Here is a 15,675-nt window from a genome sequence, read left to right on the forward strand (position 1 = left end):
CAGCCGGCAGAGGACAGGTCACACAGCGGCACATCACAGCCGGCATAGGACAGGTCACACAGAGGCACATCACAGCCGGCATAGGACAAGTCACACAGAGGCACATCACAGCCGGCAGAGGACAAGTCACACAGAGGCACATCACAGCCGGCATAGGACAGGTCACACAGAGGCACATCACAGCCGGCAGAGGACAGGTCACACAGAGGCACATCACAGCCGGCAGAGGACAGGTCACATATAGCACATCACAGCCGGCAGAGGACAGGTCACACAGAGGCACATCACAGCCGGCATAGGACAGGTCACATATAGCACATCACAGCCGGCAGAGGACAGGTCACACAGAGGCACATCACAGCCGGCATAGGACAGGTCACATATAGCACATCACAGCCGGCAGAGGACAGGTCACACAGAGGCACATCACAGCCGGCAGAGGACAGGTCACACAGCGGCACATCACAGCCGGCATAGGACAGGTCACATATAGCACATCACAGCCGGCAGAGGACAGGTCACACAGAGGCACATCACAGCCGGCAGAGGACAGGTCACACAGAGGCACATCACAGCCGGCATAGGACAGGTCACACAGAGGCACATCACAGCCGGCATAGGACAGGTCACACAGAGGCACATCACAGCCGGCATAGGACAGGTCACACAGAGGCACATCACAGCCGGCAGAGGACAGGTCACACAGAGGCACATCACAGCCGGCATAGGACAGGTCACACAGAGGCACATCACAGCCGGCAGAGGACAGGTCACACAGAGGCACATCACAGCTATAGATCTCCGCCGGCTTGGCATTATTATTATAGATCTCCGCCGGCTTGGCATTATTATTATAGATCTCCGCCGGCTTGGCACAGATCTCCGCCGGCTTGGTATAGATTTCCGCCGGCTTGGCACAGATCTCCGCCGGCTTGGCAGAGGTCACAGCCTCCCATTACAGCGGCACAGCACATCTGGCTCCTGCAGGCTCCGCCTCGCTGGGGGCGGGAGGAGAGGAGTGCGGCTGACAGCGGGGATTAGGGCGGAGACTGCGCGGAGTACGCGGAGGAGAGAAGCCGGCCCGGGCAGAGATGAGCAGCCTGGCTGCGGCGGGGGATGCTGGAGCGCTATGAATCTCCATGGCTCAGCCGGCAGTGACCCGGGCTCCGGAGCCATCTGCAGGGAGAGGGGAGCCCCGGGCATCCTCGGCTGCACAGAGGAGGCTCCCTGGAAGCGATGCCCCCCGGACGTGTGCCCGGAGCAGCAGAGTGCAGCCCCCCGCGGCTCGTCCTCGCTCCTCATGCTGGCCGCAGTGTTCGGGCTGCTGCTCCTGTCACTGATACACCTGGGGCAGGAGTCCGGGCAGCCAGGAGGGGGCGCTGCCGGGGAGCTGTGCCTCACTGTGCTGCTGCTGCGCGGCGCCGTGTACCTGGGGGGCGCTGTGTGCGCGCTGCTGCTGGGGACGGTGTGCGCCCTGCACTGTGCCGGCCGCCAGGCTGCGCCCCCGGACTTCACCCGATCCAGGACCCCGACACAGGTGAGCCCCGCACACACCTCTCTGCCGGCCCATGCTGGGGGCGCCTGGCACATAGTGGCCCCTCCATGCGCTGTGGTCATGGACAGTTTCTTCTTGCAATGTCTTCATCCACTTTAATGGTAGTTGGTCAGATACTTCAAGTGTCGGCCATCCAGGGGGTCCGCCCGCTGGGACCTGCGCCGACCGGCACACCGTGGACCCCCTATTGTACCCGCTGCAGGCCACACAAGCTCCTGGCTGCCCTGTCCTAATGAGGGTTAATAGACCCCATTGTGCCAATTGGTGCCGGACCCCAGCAATAGAAGTCATCACCTGTCATGTGGATAAGCGATAACTTGTTTCCAATGGACAATCCCTTTAAGGGCCAGCATCACCCATTGGCCAGCGTGCCCGCTTCTGCCCATATCTCAGTGAATGCCATTATGCCACAATGCGGCTTCTATTGTGAGGCTTGAAGTCTTTTCTTGAGTCTCTGAATAGTTTAGAGCGATTGTTGGGACCTGCCATAAACTGAGCCGCAAATGTGAATACTGACGGTGTAACTCCCCTCCGTCCTGCAGGGACCTCTGCAGCCAATCACTGGTCCTGCGGTGATGTTTGGCACGTGAGGCCACAGATTGGCTGCAGCGGTCACCTGAATGATGGATGGGAAGTCATCACTGTTGGACCCATGTTAGGGATTAAATAAGAAAGCGATGAGGATTTTGTGGGTATTTTGTCCTAGTATACCCTGATTTGTAATCACAGGGACAGAATTTTCTAGGTGTTTCTGGGGAGTTTTGAGCCCCATTGTGCTGCTGGCGGACAGTAATGGAGACCAGCAGGCGGCCTTGTGTGTGGTTATTGGGGCATGGAGGACTTGCATGATGCGGGCACTGATGGTTTAGCACTGTGTCAGTGTGGAGGAGTTCTTTGGGAACTGTTTGGTGGCTCTGCACTGTTTTGCGGTATTATGTGATGAGGACGGTATGTGCTGACATTGTTGTTCTGGTAGTGTATGCCAAGAATATATGTGTATTGGTTGGTGTGTTGCGGCATGGATAAGGTGGGCATTTCTCAGTGATAAATTGCTTTATTTGTTGTCTTTTAGTAGATTCCAAGCAATTTTTATTGTTGTTTTTTTCAGTCTGTAAAGTGATGTAAGGAACATGCAGCGATACGCGGGTTTTCCAGGTTAATATTAATAGGCTCAGAGCAGTGCAACAAAAAAGCTAGAAAACCTCTATTCGCCTCCTTCATATTCAGTAAACTAGCATCAACATCCGGCAGGGTGTACATGACCGCTGCAGCTTCCACTTGTACGGAATGTGAAAGCTGCAGCGGTCACATACCACAATACCGCGGTACTGCCATGTGTAGCAAAAACCAGTCTCCTATGAACACCAGCCAGAAGCTGGTGTTCAAAAAAGGACTGTCATGATAGGCATGAGGATATTCAGCAGACCCCTGGCTGTCATGGCAACCCATCGGCACCTCGCGATTGTGTCACAGGAGCGCCAATGGTCACATGGGAATGATGCGCCCTCCCCGACCAGCTCAGTAAATGCCACTGAATATCGCAGCCATCATCTGCTGAAAAGATACGGGTTCAGTTCCTGAGCCTGCATCAAATTCACGGGGCTGGCATATGATGTAACTGTATGTCATATGTTGGTAAGGGGTTAAAGGGAATCTGTCAGTAGGATGAGACCTCCTAAACAATCTATATGGGCATGTAGGCTATAGGAAGATGAATAAAGTGATACCTTGATATCTTATTCCAGAGAAATCCACCTTTTTCTTAATCTGTAAATGAGCTGTTAAGATCTATGGGCCGGACACTGTTCTCCCTAAGAATCTGCCTCCAGAGATTATTTTACCAGTGTGAGACATGGAGAGCAGACTGTCAGTCATTACATGTCTCACACTGATAACTCTCCCTTTCACGTAAAATAATCTCTGGTGGCAGATTCTCAAGGTGATCAGTGTCCTGCCCATAGATCTCATCCTCTCATTTACTTGTAAGAAAAATGTGGCTTACTCTGGAATAAGGATATATATATATATATATATATATATATATATATATATATATATATATATATATATATATATATATATATATATATATAATTTTTCTGTATGTCTTATATTCTAGGTTCTTCAAAGTAGCCACCTTTTGCTTTGATGACTGCTTTGCACACTCTTGGCATTCTCTTGATGAGCTTCAAGAGGTAGTCACCGGAAATGGTCTTCCAACAATCTTGAAGGAGTTCCCAGAGATTCTTAGCACTTGTTGGCTGTTTTGCCTTCACTCTGCGGTCCAGCTCACCCTATCATCTCGAGTGGGTTCAGGTCTGGTGACTGTGGAGGCCAGGTCATCTGGTGTAGCACCCCATCACTCTCCTTCTTGGTCAAATAGCCCTTACACATCCTGGAGGTGTGTTTGAGATCATTGTCCTGTTGAAAACTAAATGATGGTCCAACTAAATGCAAACCGGATAGAATAGCATGCCGCTGCAAGATGCTTTGGTAGCCATGCTGGTTCAGTATGCCTTCAATTTTGAATAAATCCCCAACAGTGTCACTAGCAAAGCACCCCCACAACATCACACCTCCTCCTCCATGCTTCACGGTGGGGACCAGGCATGTAGAGTCCATCCGTTCACCTTTTCTGCATCACACAGATGCGGTGGTTGGAACCAAAGCTCTCAAATTTGGACTCATCAGACCAACACACAGATTTCCACTGGTCTAATGTCCATTCCTTGTGTTCTTTAGCCCAAACAAGTCTCTTCTGCTTGTTGCCTGTCCTTAGCAGTGGTTTCCTAGCAGCTATTTTACCATGAAGGCCTGCTGCACAAAGTCTCCTCTTAACAGTTGTTGTAGAGATGTGTCTGCTGCTAGAATTCTGTGTGGCATTGACCTGGTCTCTAATCTGAGCTGCTGTTAACCTGCGATTTCTGAGGCTGGTGACTCGGATAAACTTATCCTCAGAAGCAGAGGTGACTCTTGGTCTTCCTTTCTTGGGGAGGTCCTCATGTGAGCCAGTTTCTTTGTAGCGCTTGATGGTTTTCTGCGCTTGGGGACACTTTTTCAAAGTTTTCCAAATTTTTCGGACTGACTGACCTTCATTTCTTAACCCCTTTCTGACATATGACGTACTATCCCGTCGAGGTGGGCCTGTACTATCCCGTCAGTGATCATACGTCATATGCGATCGGCCGCGCTCACGGGCTGACTATCGCAGCTGACATCCGGCACTATGTGCCAGGAGCGGTCACGGACCGCCCCTGGCACATTAACCCCCGAAACACCGTGATCAAACATGATCGCAGTGTTCCAGTGGTATAGGGAAGCATCACACAGGGAGGGGGCTCCTTGCGCGCTTCCCTGAGACCATCTGAGCAACGCGGTGTGATCGCGTTGCTCTGAGGGTCTCCTACCTCCTTCTACCTGCAGGCCCCCGGATCCAAAATGGCCGCGGAGTTACATCCGGGTCCTGCAGGGAGGTGGCTTACCAGCGCCTGCTCAGAGCAAGCGCTGGTAATCCTGCAGCCCTGCATGTCAGATCGCTGATCTGACACAGTGCTGTGCAAAGTGTCAGATCAGCGATCTGACCCTATAACATGATCGCCCCCCTGGGGCAATGTTATGGTGTAAAAAAAAAAAATAAAAAAATTTCTAAATAAAGAAAAAAAAATTGTTCCCATAAATACATTTCTTTATCTAAATAAAAAAACAATAAAAGTACGCATATTTAGTATCACCGCGTCCGTAACGACCCGACCTATAAAACTGTCCCGCTAGTTAACCCCTTAAGTGAACGCGGTAGTGTGAAAAAAAAAACGCCAAAAAAACGCTTTATCATACCGCCAAACAAAACGTGGAATAACACGCGATCCAAAATACGGATATAAATAAACATGGTGCCGCTGAAACATCATCTTGTCCCGCAAAAAAGGAGCCGTGATACAGCGTCATCAAAGAAAAAATAAAAAAGTTAGTCTTCAGAATAAAGCGATGTAAAAATAATTATTTTTTTATATAAAAGTTTTTATGGTATAAAAGCGCTAAAACATAAAAAATATATAAATGAGGTATCCCAGTAATCGTACTAATCCGAAGAATAAAACTGCTTTATCAATTTTACGAAACGCAGAACGGTATAAACACCTTCCCCAAAAGAAATTCATGAATAGCTGGTTTTTGGTCATTCTGCCTCACAAAAATCGGAATAAAAAGCGATAAAAAAGTCACATGCCCGAAAATGTTACCAATAAAACGTCAACTCGTCCCGCAAAAAACAAGACCTCACATGACTCTGTGGACCAAAATATGGAAAAATTATAGCTCTCAAAAACTATTTTTTGCAATTAAAAGCGTCTTTTAGTGTGTGATGGCTGCCAATCATAAAAATCCGCTAAAAAACCCCGCTATAAAAGTAAATCAAAACCCCCCTTCATCACTCCCTTAGTTAGGGAAAATTAATAAAATAAAAAAAAGTATATATTTCCATTTTCCCGTTGGGGCTAAAGTTAGGGTTTGGATTACATTTACGGTTGGGATTAGGGTTAGGGATGTGTTTGGATTAGGGTTTCAGTTATAATTGGGGGGTTTCCACTGTTTAAGCACATCAGGGGCTCTCCAAACACGACATGGCGTCCGATCTCAATTCCAACCAATTCTGCCTTGAAAAAGTAAAACAGTGCTCCTTCCCTTCTGAGCTCTCCCGTGTGCCCAAACTGGGGTTTATTCCAACATATGGGGTATCAGCGTACTCAGGACAAATTGGACAGCAACTTTTGGGGTCCAATTTCTCTTGTTACCCTTGGGAAAAAAAAATTGGGGGGGGGGGGCTAAAAAATCCTTTTTGTGGGAAAAAATGATTTTTTTATTTTCACGGCTCTGCGTTATAAACTGTAGTGAATCATTTGGGGGTTCACGGCTCTCATAACATATCTAGACAAGTTCCTTAGGGGAAACCAGAACTCATGAGCTGCGCGCACAGTGAACAACAGAAAAAGACCAAATTGAAAGATTTTTTTCACGAATTCCTCTACCATGCTCACAACCCCAGTGGGGGAGCCTTCCAGGGAGAAAATCAATCACAATTATAAGGCGGACACTCCTGCGAACAGCAATAACAACGAAAAATTGGAGTTGATGTCCATAAATATTAAAAATTTTTATTGGTTACACTAATTGCAACCTAACCATAACAATATTTGACGAATCATACTTCAAAATACATTAAATATAAGAAAAAGAGAGGGATGAAGGTAGCAAGAAGATGGAAAAACACGGCGTGGATACTCCTAATGCCAAATGTATTACTCTAAAGTGCATAGTGCAACTAATAACTGGGCCCAGGACCGAAGCACTGTAATGCTTCCACAGAAAATCATGAGTCAATTACTATAGACAGGTACGCCGAGCCCTGCGCACAGGCTCAAAGACCGACAGTCAGAGGAAACTACGGGAAAAGAGTACGCCCATTATCCTTACCCAGATAGTGGCAGATAGGATGCTCCACGCCGTGGCCCCAACGCGCGTTTCGCGTCAGCTTCGTCAGGGGTCGGTGCTGCTACATGTCCGGAGTGTGTTATTTAAAAGGTGCTCTAATTGATTAAATCAATACCACATGATGCGGCGCATGTCGCCGCTCATCCGACCAGGAATTACATCCCGGGCGGCCTCCAAAATGGTGCCGCGGTCAGTTCTGCCGGATACGGCGTCACTGAACCGCTCGCGTCATCACACGGCGCCGCACAGTGAACAAGCCCAGTGAAACGTATTAACCAAATACCCTGTTTTTTCCATCTTTTTACTAGCCCTTGCTGTCCACTGTGGTTTTTTTTGCAACAGAGTGTTTTTGGTTTTACCGTACTTTTTTGTGTTTTCAAGTTTCTTAGGGGGTCTACTTTCCAAAATGGTGTCACTTGTGGGGGGTTTCAATGTTTAGGCACATCAGGGGCTCTCCAAACGCGACATGGTGTCCCATCTCAATTCCAGTCAATTTTGCATTGAAAAGTCAAACGGCACTCCTTCCCTTCCAAGCTCGGCTATGCGCCCAAACAGTGGTTTACCCCCAGATATCTGGTATCAGCGTATTCAGGACAAACTGCACAACAACTTTTGGGGTCTAATTTTTTTCTGTTACCCTTGGGAAAATAAATCGGGGGCGAAAATATCATTTTTGTGAAAAAATACGATATATATATATTTTTTTTACGGCTCTGGATTATAAACTTCTGTGAAGCACTTGGTGGGTCAAAGAGCTCACGACACATCTAGATAAGTTCCTTGGGGGGGTCTAGTTTCCAAAATGGTGTCACTTGTGGGGGGTTTCAATGTTTAGGCACATCAGGGGCTCTCCAAACGCAACATGGCGTCCCATCTCAATTCCAGTCAATTTTGCATTGAAAAGTCAAACGGCGCTCCTTCCCTTCCGAGCTCTGCCATGCGCCCAAACAGTGGTTTACCCCCACATATGGGGTATCGGCGTACTCAGGACAAATTGTACAACAACTTTTGCTGTCCATTTTCTCCTGTTACCTTTGGTAGAATAATACAAATTGGAGCTGAAGTAAATTTTTTTGTGAAAAAAAAGTTAAATGATCATTTTTTTTTTTTTAACATTCCAAAAATTCCTGTGAAACACCTGAAGGGTTAATAAACTTCTTGAATGTGGTTTTGAGCACCTTGAGGGGTGCAGTTTTTAGAATGGTGTCACACTTGGTTATTTTCTATCCTATAGACCCCTCAAAATGACTTCAAATGAGATGTGGTCCCTAAAAAGAAAATGGTGTTGTAAAAGCGAGAAATTGCTGGTCAACTTTTAAACCTTATAACTCCCTAACAAAAAAAGAAATTTGGTTCAAAAATAGTGCTGATGTAAAGTAGACATGTGGGAAACTTATTAAGTATTTTGTGTGACATATCTCTGTGATTTAAGGACATAAAAATTTCCGTTTTTTCCCCACAAATAAACGCAGGCAATATCAAAGAAATTTTGGTACGATCATGAAGTACAATATGTCACGAGAAAACAATGTCAGAATCGTCAGGATCCGTTGAAGCGTTCTAGAGTTATAACCTCATAAAGGGACAGTGGTCAGAATTGTAAAAATTGGCCCGTCATTAACATGCAAACCACCCTTGGGGGTAAAGGGGTTAAAGTAATGATGGCCACTCCTTTTTCTTTACTTAGCTGCTTTTTTCTTGCCATAATACAAATTCTAACAGTCTATTCAGTAGGACTATCGGCTGTTCGGCTGTATATCCACCAGACTTCTGCTCAACACAACTGATGGTCCCAACCCCATGTATAAGGCAAGAAATCCTTCTTATTAAACCTGACAGGGCACACCTGTGAAGTGAAAACCATTCCCGGTGACTACCTCTTGAAGCTCATCAAGAGAATGCCAAGAGTGTGCAAAGCAGTCATGAAAGCAAAAGGTGGCTACTTTGAAGAACCTAGAATATAAGGCTGCCGTCACACTAGCAGTATTTGGTCAGTATTTTACATCAGTATTTGTAGCCAAAACCAGGAGTGGAACAATTAGAGGAAAAGTATAATAGAAACATATGCACCACTTCTGTATTTATCACCCACTCCTGGTTTTGGATTACAAATACTGATGTAAAATACTGACCAAATACTGCTAGTGTGACAGCAGCCTAAGACATATTTTCAGTTGTTTCACATTTTTTGTTAAGCACCGTATATACTCGAGTATAAGCCGACCCCCTAATTTTGCCACAAAAAACTGGGAAAACTTAATGACTCGAGTATAAGCCTAGGGTGGGAAATGCAGCAGCTACCGGTAAATGTCAAAAGTAAAAATAGATACCAATTAAAATAAAATTAATTGAGACATCAGTAGGTTAAGTGTTTTTGAATATCCATATTGAATCAGGAGCCCCACATAATGCTCCATAAAGTTTATGATGGCCCCATAAGATGTTCCATATTAAAATATGCCACATATAGTCCTGCATAAAGGTTAATAATGGCCCCATAAGATGCTCCATAGACACATTTGCCCAATATAATGCTGCACAAATGTGGATTATGGCCCCATAAGATGCTCCATTAAGATATTTGCCCCATATAGTGCTGCACAAACCTTGATTATGGCCCCATAAGATGCTCCATACAGACACTTGCCCCATATAATGCTCCACAAACGTTGATTATGGCCCCATAAGATGCTCCATAGACACATTTGCCCAATATAATGCTGCACAAATGTGGATTATGGCCCCATAAGATGCTCCATAAAGATATTTGCCCCATATAGTGCTGCACCGTTATGGCCCCATAAGATGCTCCATACAGACACTTGCCCCATTTGCTGTTGCTGCAATAAAAAAAAAATCAAATACTCACCTCGCCGTCGCTCAGGCCACCGACACTTTCAATGTTCACCTGACTTTGTTCCGGCGCCGCTCTATCTTCAGAGTCTGCTGCACTGACGTTCAGGCCGAGGGCGCGCACTAACCACGTCATCGCGCCCTCTGACCTGAGCGTCACTGCAGAAGACGCTTCGGAACGAGGAGCAGGTGAATATCGAGCAGCATTGCTCTCCCCAGTATACTCACCTGCTTCTGGCGCGGTCCCTGCATCTCCGGTCTCCAGCGCTGCAGCTTCTTCCTGTATTGAGTGGTAACCGTTACCGCTCATTACAGTAATGAATATGCAGCTCCACCTTTATGGGAGGTGGAGCCGCATATTCATTACTGTAATGAGCGGTAACATGTGACCGCTCAGTACAGGAAGAAGCTGGGGTGCCAGGGACGTGCAGGGACCGCACCAGGAGCAGTTGAGTATAATTACAGGCCCGCTCCCCCTCCCCTGCCGACCCCTGGGTATGACTCGAGTATAAGCCAAGAGAGGGACTTTTAGCCCAAAAAAATGGGCTGAAAATCTCGGCTTAAACTCGGGCATATACGGTATATCATTCCACATGTGTTAATTCATAGTTTTGATGCCTTCAGTGTGAATTTACAATTTTCATAGTCATGAAAATACAGAAAAATCTTTAAATGAGGTGTGTCCAAACTTTTGGTCTGTACTGTAGGTTAATAAATTTTATACATTGATATTCTGGACTTTTGTGCATGCAGTGATACCAAATGTATTTGTGTCTTTTTTTAAATATGTTAACGGTTTCCATATTTTTTAACCCCTTCATGAGCTTTGAATAACATGGATATTAAAATTTGTGTTTCTGCCTTTGATGCGGGCTTGCATGCCGAGCCTACATCTTTCCTGGCAGATGATGGCTGATTAAGTCGGCCATCATCTGCTTTTAACAACTGAAGGTGGATAGCAGCTGTTACAGCAGCCGGGGATTTGCTAAAGATTTCTGTCATCGTCATGACTATCCTCCTGTGAAAACCAGCGTTAAGCTGGTGATCATAGGAGATTGTGATTTTCACTATACATAGTAGTGCTATACATAGCTATGCTAACAAACATGAAAAAAGTAAAAAAAAAAAACAACAAAAAAAGGCAAGTTCAAATCACCATTACATTACATTAGCCATTACAAATAAAATTAAAAAATACGTATTTGATATTGCTGCTTTTTGTAAAATTCAGATCTATCAAAATATAAAATAAATTTGATCAGTAATGAACGTTAAAAAATAAATAAAAAATAAACTCCAGAATTACTGTCTGACAACATTTTAAATAAAATGCAATAAGAGACGATTAAAATATTGTACTTGCCACAAAATTGTATCCATAAAAAGTCAGCTCTTGCCAAAAAAAAAAAGCCCTCGCAATGCCCAAGATACCAAGAAAGGTATTGTTACGCGTCTCTGAAAATGAGGAAAAAAATCTTATTTTTCTTTTACAATCAATTGATTTTTTTTTTTCACATGTTAAATATAAAAACCCTAAGGGTATGTGCACACGATGCAGATTTAGTGCAGAACTGCAGCAGATTTCTCTGCAGCAGAAACGCTGCACAACTGCACTGTGATTTACAGTACAATGTAAATCAATGTAAAAAAATAAAAAAGCTGTGCACATGGTGCAGAAAAATCTGCGCAGAAACGCTGCAGATTTCAAAGAAGTACATGTCACTACTTTTATGCAGTTCTGCAGCGTTTCTGCACCCCTCCATTATAGAAATCCATAGTAGTAAAATCTGCACAAAAAAACCGCATAAAAAAACGTACCTGCGGATTCTGAGAGGAGATGCAGATTTAGTGCCGAAAATTCTGCACCACATTTCCTACGTGTGCACATAGCCTAATACAACCCGTGGCAAAAATTATGTAAGGCTACTTTCACACTGGCGTTTTTTTGCAATACGTCGCAATGCGTCGTTTATGGCAAAAGCATCCTGCAAAGTTGTTTGCAGGATGCGTTTTTGCCCCGTAGATTAACATTAGCGACGCATTGCCACACATAGCAACCGTCGTGCGACGGTTGTGGCGGACCGCCGGGAGTAAAAAAACGTTAAATGTAACGTTTTTTTGCTGCCGACGGACCGCTTTTTCCGACCGCGCATGTGTGGCCAGAACTCCGCCCCCACCTCTCCGCACCTCACAATGGGACAGCGGATGCGCCGGAGAAATGCATCCGCTGCACCCATTGTGCGGCGCATCAAACGCTAGCGTCGGAATCTCAGCCCGATGCATTGCGACGGGCAGATTCCGACGCTAGTGTGAAAGTAGCCTAATTACCGGCTTTGGAGGATGTTCATTCAGTTGTATTGTTTGTTTGTTTATTTATTTATTTTATAATTAAAAAAAAAAAAAAAAAAAAAAACAGATCAGACATGGCACAAAACTAAAGTCATTTTAAATGACCGCTTTCTGGCTTTAAGAAACACTAAAAGAAATCAAGAACAAAAAATGTTGTAGTCAGTAGTGATGAGCGAGTATACTCCTTGCTCGCGTTTTCCCAAGCACGCTCGGGTGGTCTCCAACTATTTGTGACTGCTGGGAGATTATTTTTGTTGATGCAGGTGCATGATTTACAGCTGCTAGCCAGCCTGAGTACATGTGGGGGTTGCCTGGTTGCTAGGGAATCCCCACATATAAACAAGCTGTCTAGTAGCCACAAATTATGTAGCTGCGGCAAGGAAAATTAAATCTGAGTAGTCACAAATACTCAGAGACCACCTGAGCGTGCTCTGGAAAACCCGAGCAACGAGTATACTCGCTCATCACTAGTAGTCAGTATTTGTTCCATTTTTAGAACAAGCAAAGGTGAAAAATTATGGACTCACATTCTAAGTTTAAATTCCCAAAACTAACACCTGCATCAAATTAGATCTGCTCGTTATTCTGCATCTAAAAAAGGGGTGACCACACCTTTGGGAGCTGTTGCACCAAGTGGACTGACATGAATTATGGCTCCAACATGAGAGATGTCAGTTAAAACAAAGGAGATGATTATCAAACTCTTAAGAGGGTAAATCATTCAATGTTGCAAAATATATTGGTTGTTCACAGTCAGCTTTGTCTAAAATCTGGACCAAATACAAACAACATGGGAAGGTTGTTAAAGGCAAACATACTGGTAGACCAAGGAAGACATCAAAGCATCAAGACCGGAAACGTAAAGCAATATGTCTCCAAAACAGGAAATGCACGAGACAAAACATATGAGGAACGAAAGGGTGGAAACTGGAGTCAACGTCTGTGACCGAACTGTAAGAAGCTGCCTAAAGGAATTGGGATTTGCATACAGAAAAGCTAAATGAAAGCCGTCATTAACACCTAAACAGAAAAAAACAAGGTTACAATGGGCTAAGGAAAAGCAATTGTGGACTGTGGATGACTGGATGAAAGTCATATCCAGTGATGAATTGCAAATCTGCATTGGGTAAGGTGATGATGCTGGAACTTTTGTTTGGTGCCGTTCCAATGAGATTTATATAGATGACTGCCTGAAGAGAACATGCAAATTTCCACAGTCATTGATGATATGGGGCTGCATGTCAGGGAAAGGCACTGGGGAGATGGCTGTCATTACATCTTCAATAAATGCACAAGTTTATGTTGATATTTTGGACACTTTTCTTATCCCATCAATTGAAAGGATGTTGGGGGGATGATGAAATCATTTTTCATGATGATAATGCATCCTGCCATAGAGCAAAAACTGTGCAAACATTCCTTGAAAAAACACATAAGGTCAATGTCATGGGCTGCAAATAGTCCGGATCTCAATCCAATTGAAAATCTTTGGTGGAAGTTGAAGAAAATGGTCCATGACAAGAATCCAACCTGCAAAGCTGATCTGGCAACAGCAATCAGAAAGTTGGAGCCAGATTGATGAAGAGTACTGTCTTACACTCATTAAGTCCATGCCTCAGAGTCTGCAGCTGTTATAAAAGCCAGAGGTGGTGCAACAAAATACTAGTGATGTGTTGGAGTGTTTTTTTTTGTTTGCCATGATTCCATAATTTTTTCCTCATAATTGAGTGACTCCATAATTTTCCCCTCTGGTTGTTCTAAAAAAGAAACCATTACTGACTACCACATTTTTTTTTGTTCTTGATTTCTTTTAGTGTTTAATAAAGCCAGAAAGTTGTCATTTGAAATAACTATAGTTTTGTGATATGTCTGTGATCTGCTTTTTCAATTAAAAAAAAATAAACAACTGAATGAACATCCTCCAAGGCCAGTGATTACATTATTTTTTTTGCCAGGGGTTGTACATATTAGTTGTCTGTGTACTCGTACTGACCTGAAGAATCATGTTGCCAAGTCAGTTTTAAAATATTGTGAACTCTAACGCCTGGTCCACTCCCGTCTTACCCGCTATCTCTCAGATAACTCTCTTCTCGACCCTCTTCAATCTGGCTTCCGCTCTTTACACTCTACTGAAACTGCCCTCACTAAAGTCTCTAATGACCTACTAACAGCTAAATCTAATGGTCACTACTCCATGCTAATTCTCTTGGATCTCTCTGCAGCATTTGACACTGTGGATCATCAGCTCCTCCTCACTATGCTCCGCTCCATCGGCCTCAAGGACACCGTTCTCTCCTGGTTCTCCTCCTATCTCTCTGACCGATCCTTCACTGTATGTTTTGCTGGTTCTTCCTCCTCTTACCTTCCCCTTACTGTTGGGGTTCCTCAAGGATCAGTCCTAGGCCCCCTACTCTTCTCGTTGTATACTGCCCCTATTGGACAAACAATCAGTAGATTTGGTTTCCAGTACCATCTCTATGCTGACGACACCCAATTATACACTTCTGCTCCCGATATCACACCGACCTTTTTAGAAAACACCAGTGATTGTCTTACCGCTGTCTCTAACATCATGTCCTCCCTCTATCTGAAACTAAACCTGTCAAAAACTGAACTCCTCGTGTTCTCTCCCTCTACTAACCTACCTTTGCCTGACATTGCCATCTCCGTGTGCGGTTCCACCATTACTCCAAAGCAACATGCCTGCTGCCTTGGGGTCATCCTTGATTCTGACCTTTCATTCACCCCCTACATCCGATCACTGGCTCGCTCTTCTTACCTGCATCTCAAAAACATTTCTAGAATTCGCCCTTTTCTTAATTTCGACTCTGCAAAAACTCTGACTGTTTCACTTATTCATTCTCGTCTGGACTATTGTAACTCTCTACTAATCGGTCTCCCTCTTGCAAAACTCTCCCCGCTCCAATCTGTCCTGAATGCTGCAGCCAGGATCATATTCCTCACCAACCGTTTCACCGATGCCTCTACCCTGTGCCAGTCATTACACTGGCTACCCATCCACTCCAGAATCCAGTACAAAACTACTACCCTCATCCACAAAGCACTCCATGGCTCAGCACCACCCTACATCTCCTCCCTGGTATCAGTCTACCACCCTACCCGTGCCCTCCGCTCCGCTAATGACCTCAGGTTAGCATCCTCAATAATCAGAACCTCCCACTCCCGTCTCCAAGACTTTACACGTGCTGCGCCGATTCTTTGGAATGCACTACCTAGGTTAATACGATTAATCCCCAATCCCCACAGTTTTAAGCGTGCCCTAAAAACTCATTTGTTCAGACTGGCCTACCGCCTCAATGCATTAACCTAACGATCCCTGTGTGGCCTATTTATAATAAAAAAAAAAAAAAAAAAAAAAAGGTTCCTCGCATCATGTTCTCATACACTTTATGCAGTATTAGCCCTCTGTG

At 44.9% G+C, this 15,675-nt stretch overlaps 1 protein-coding gene across 1 annotated transcript in view; it reads left to right on the top strand.

Annotated features, from left to right (window-relative positions):
- The first annotated feature begins 1,045 nt into the window (after window positions 1-1,045).
- Window positions 1,046-15,675, top strand: part of SNX25 (sorting nexin 25) — a 416,995-nt gene continuing 402,365 nt past the window's right edge. Inside the window, exon 1 of the mRNA XM_069744322.1 lies at window positions 1,046-1,537. Within this exon, the coding sequence (XP_069600423.1) occupies window positions 1,130-1,537 (408 nt within the window). The 5' untranslated portion in view covers window positions 1,046-1,129. The remainder of the gene's footprint in view (window positions 1,538-15,675) is intronic.

The sequence above is a fragment of the Ranitomeya imitator genome, chromosome 1, assembly GCF_032444005.1.
Source record: "Ranitomeya imitator isolate aRanImi1 chromosome 1, aRanImi1.pri, whole genome shotgun sequence".
Taxonomy (NCBI): Eukaryota; Metazoa; Chordata; class Amphibia; order Anura; family Dendrobatidae; genus Ranitomeya; species Ranitomeya imitator.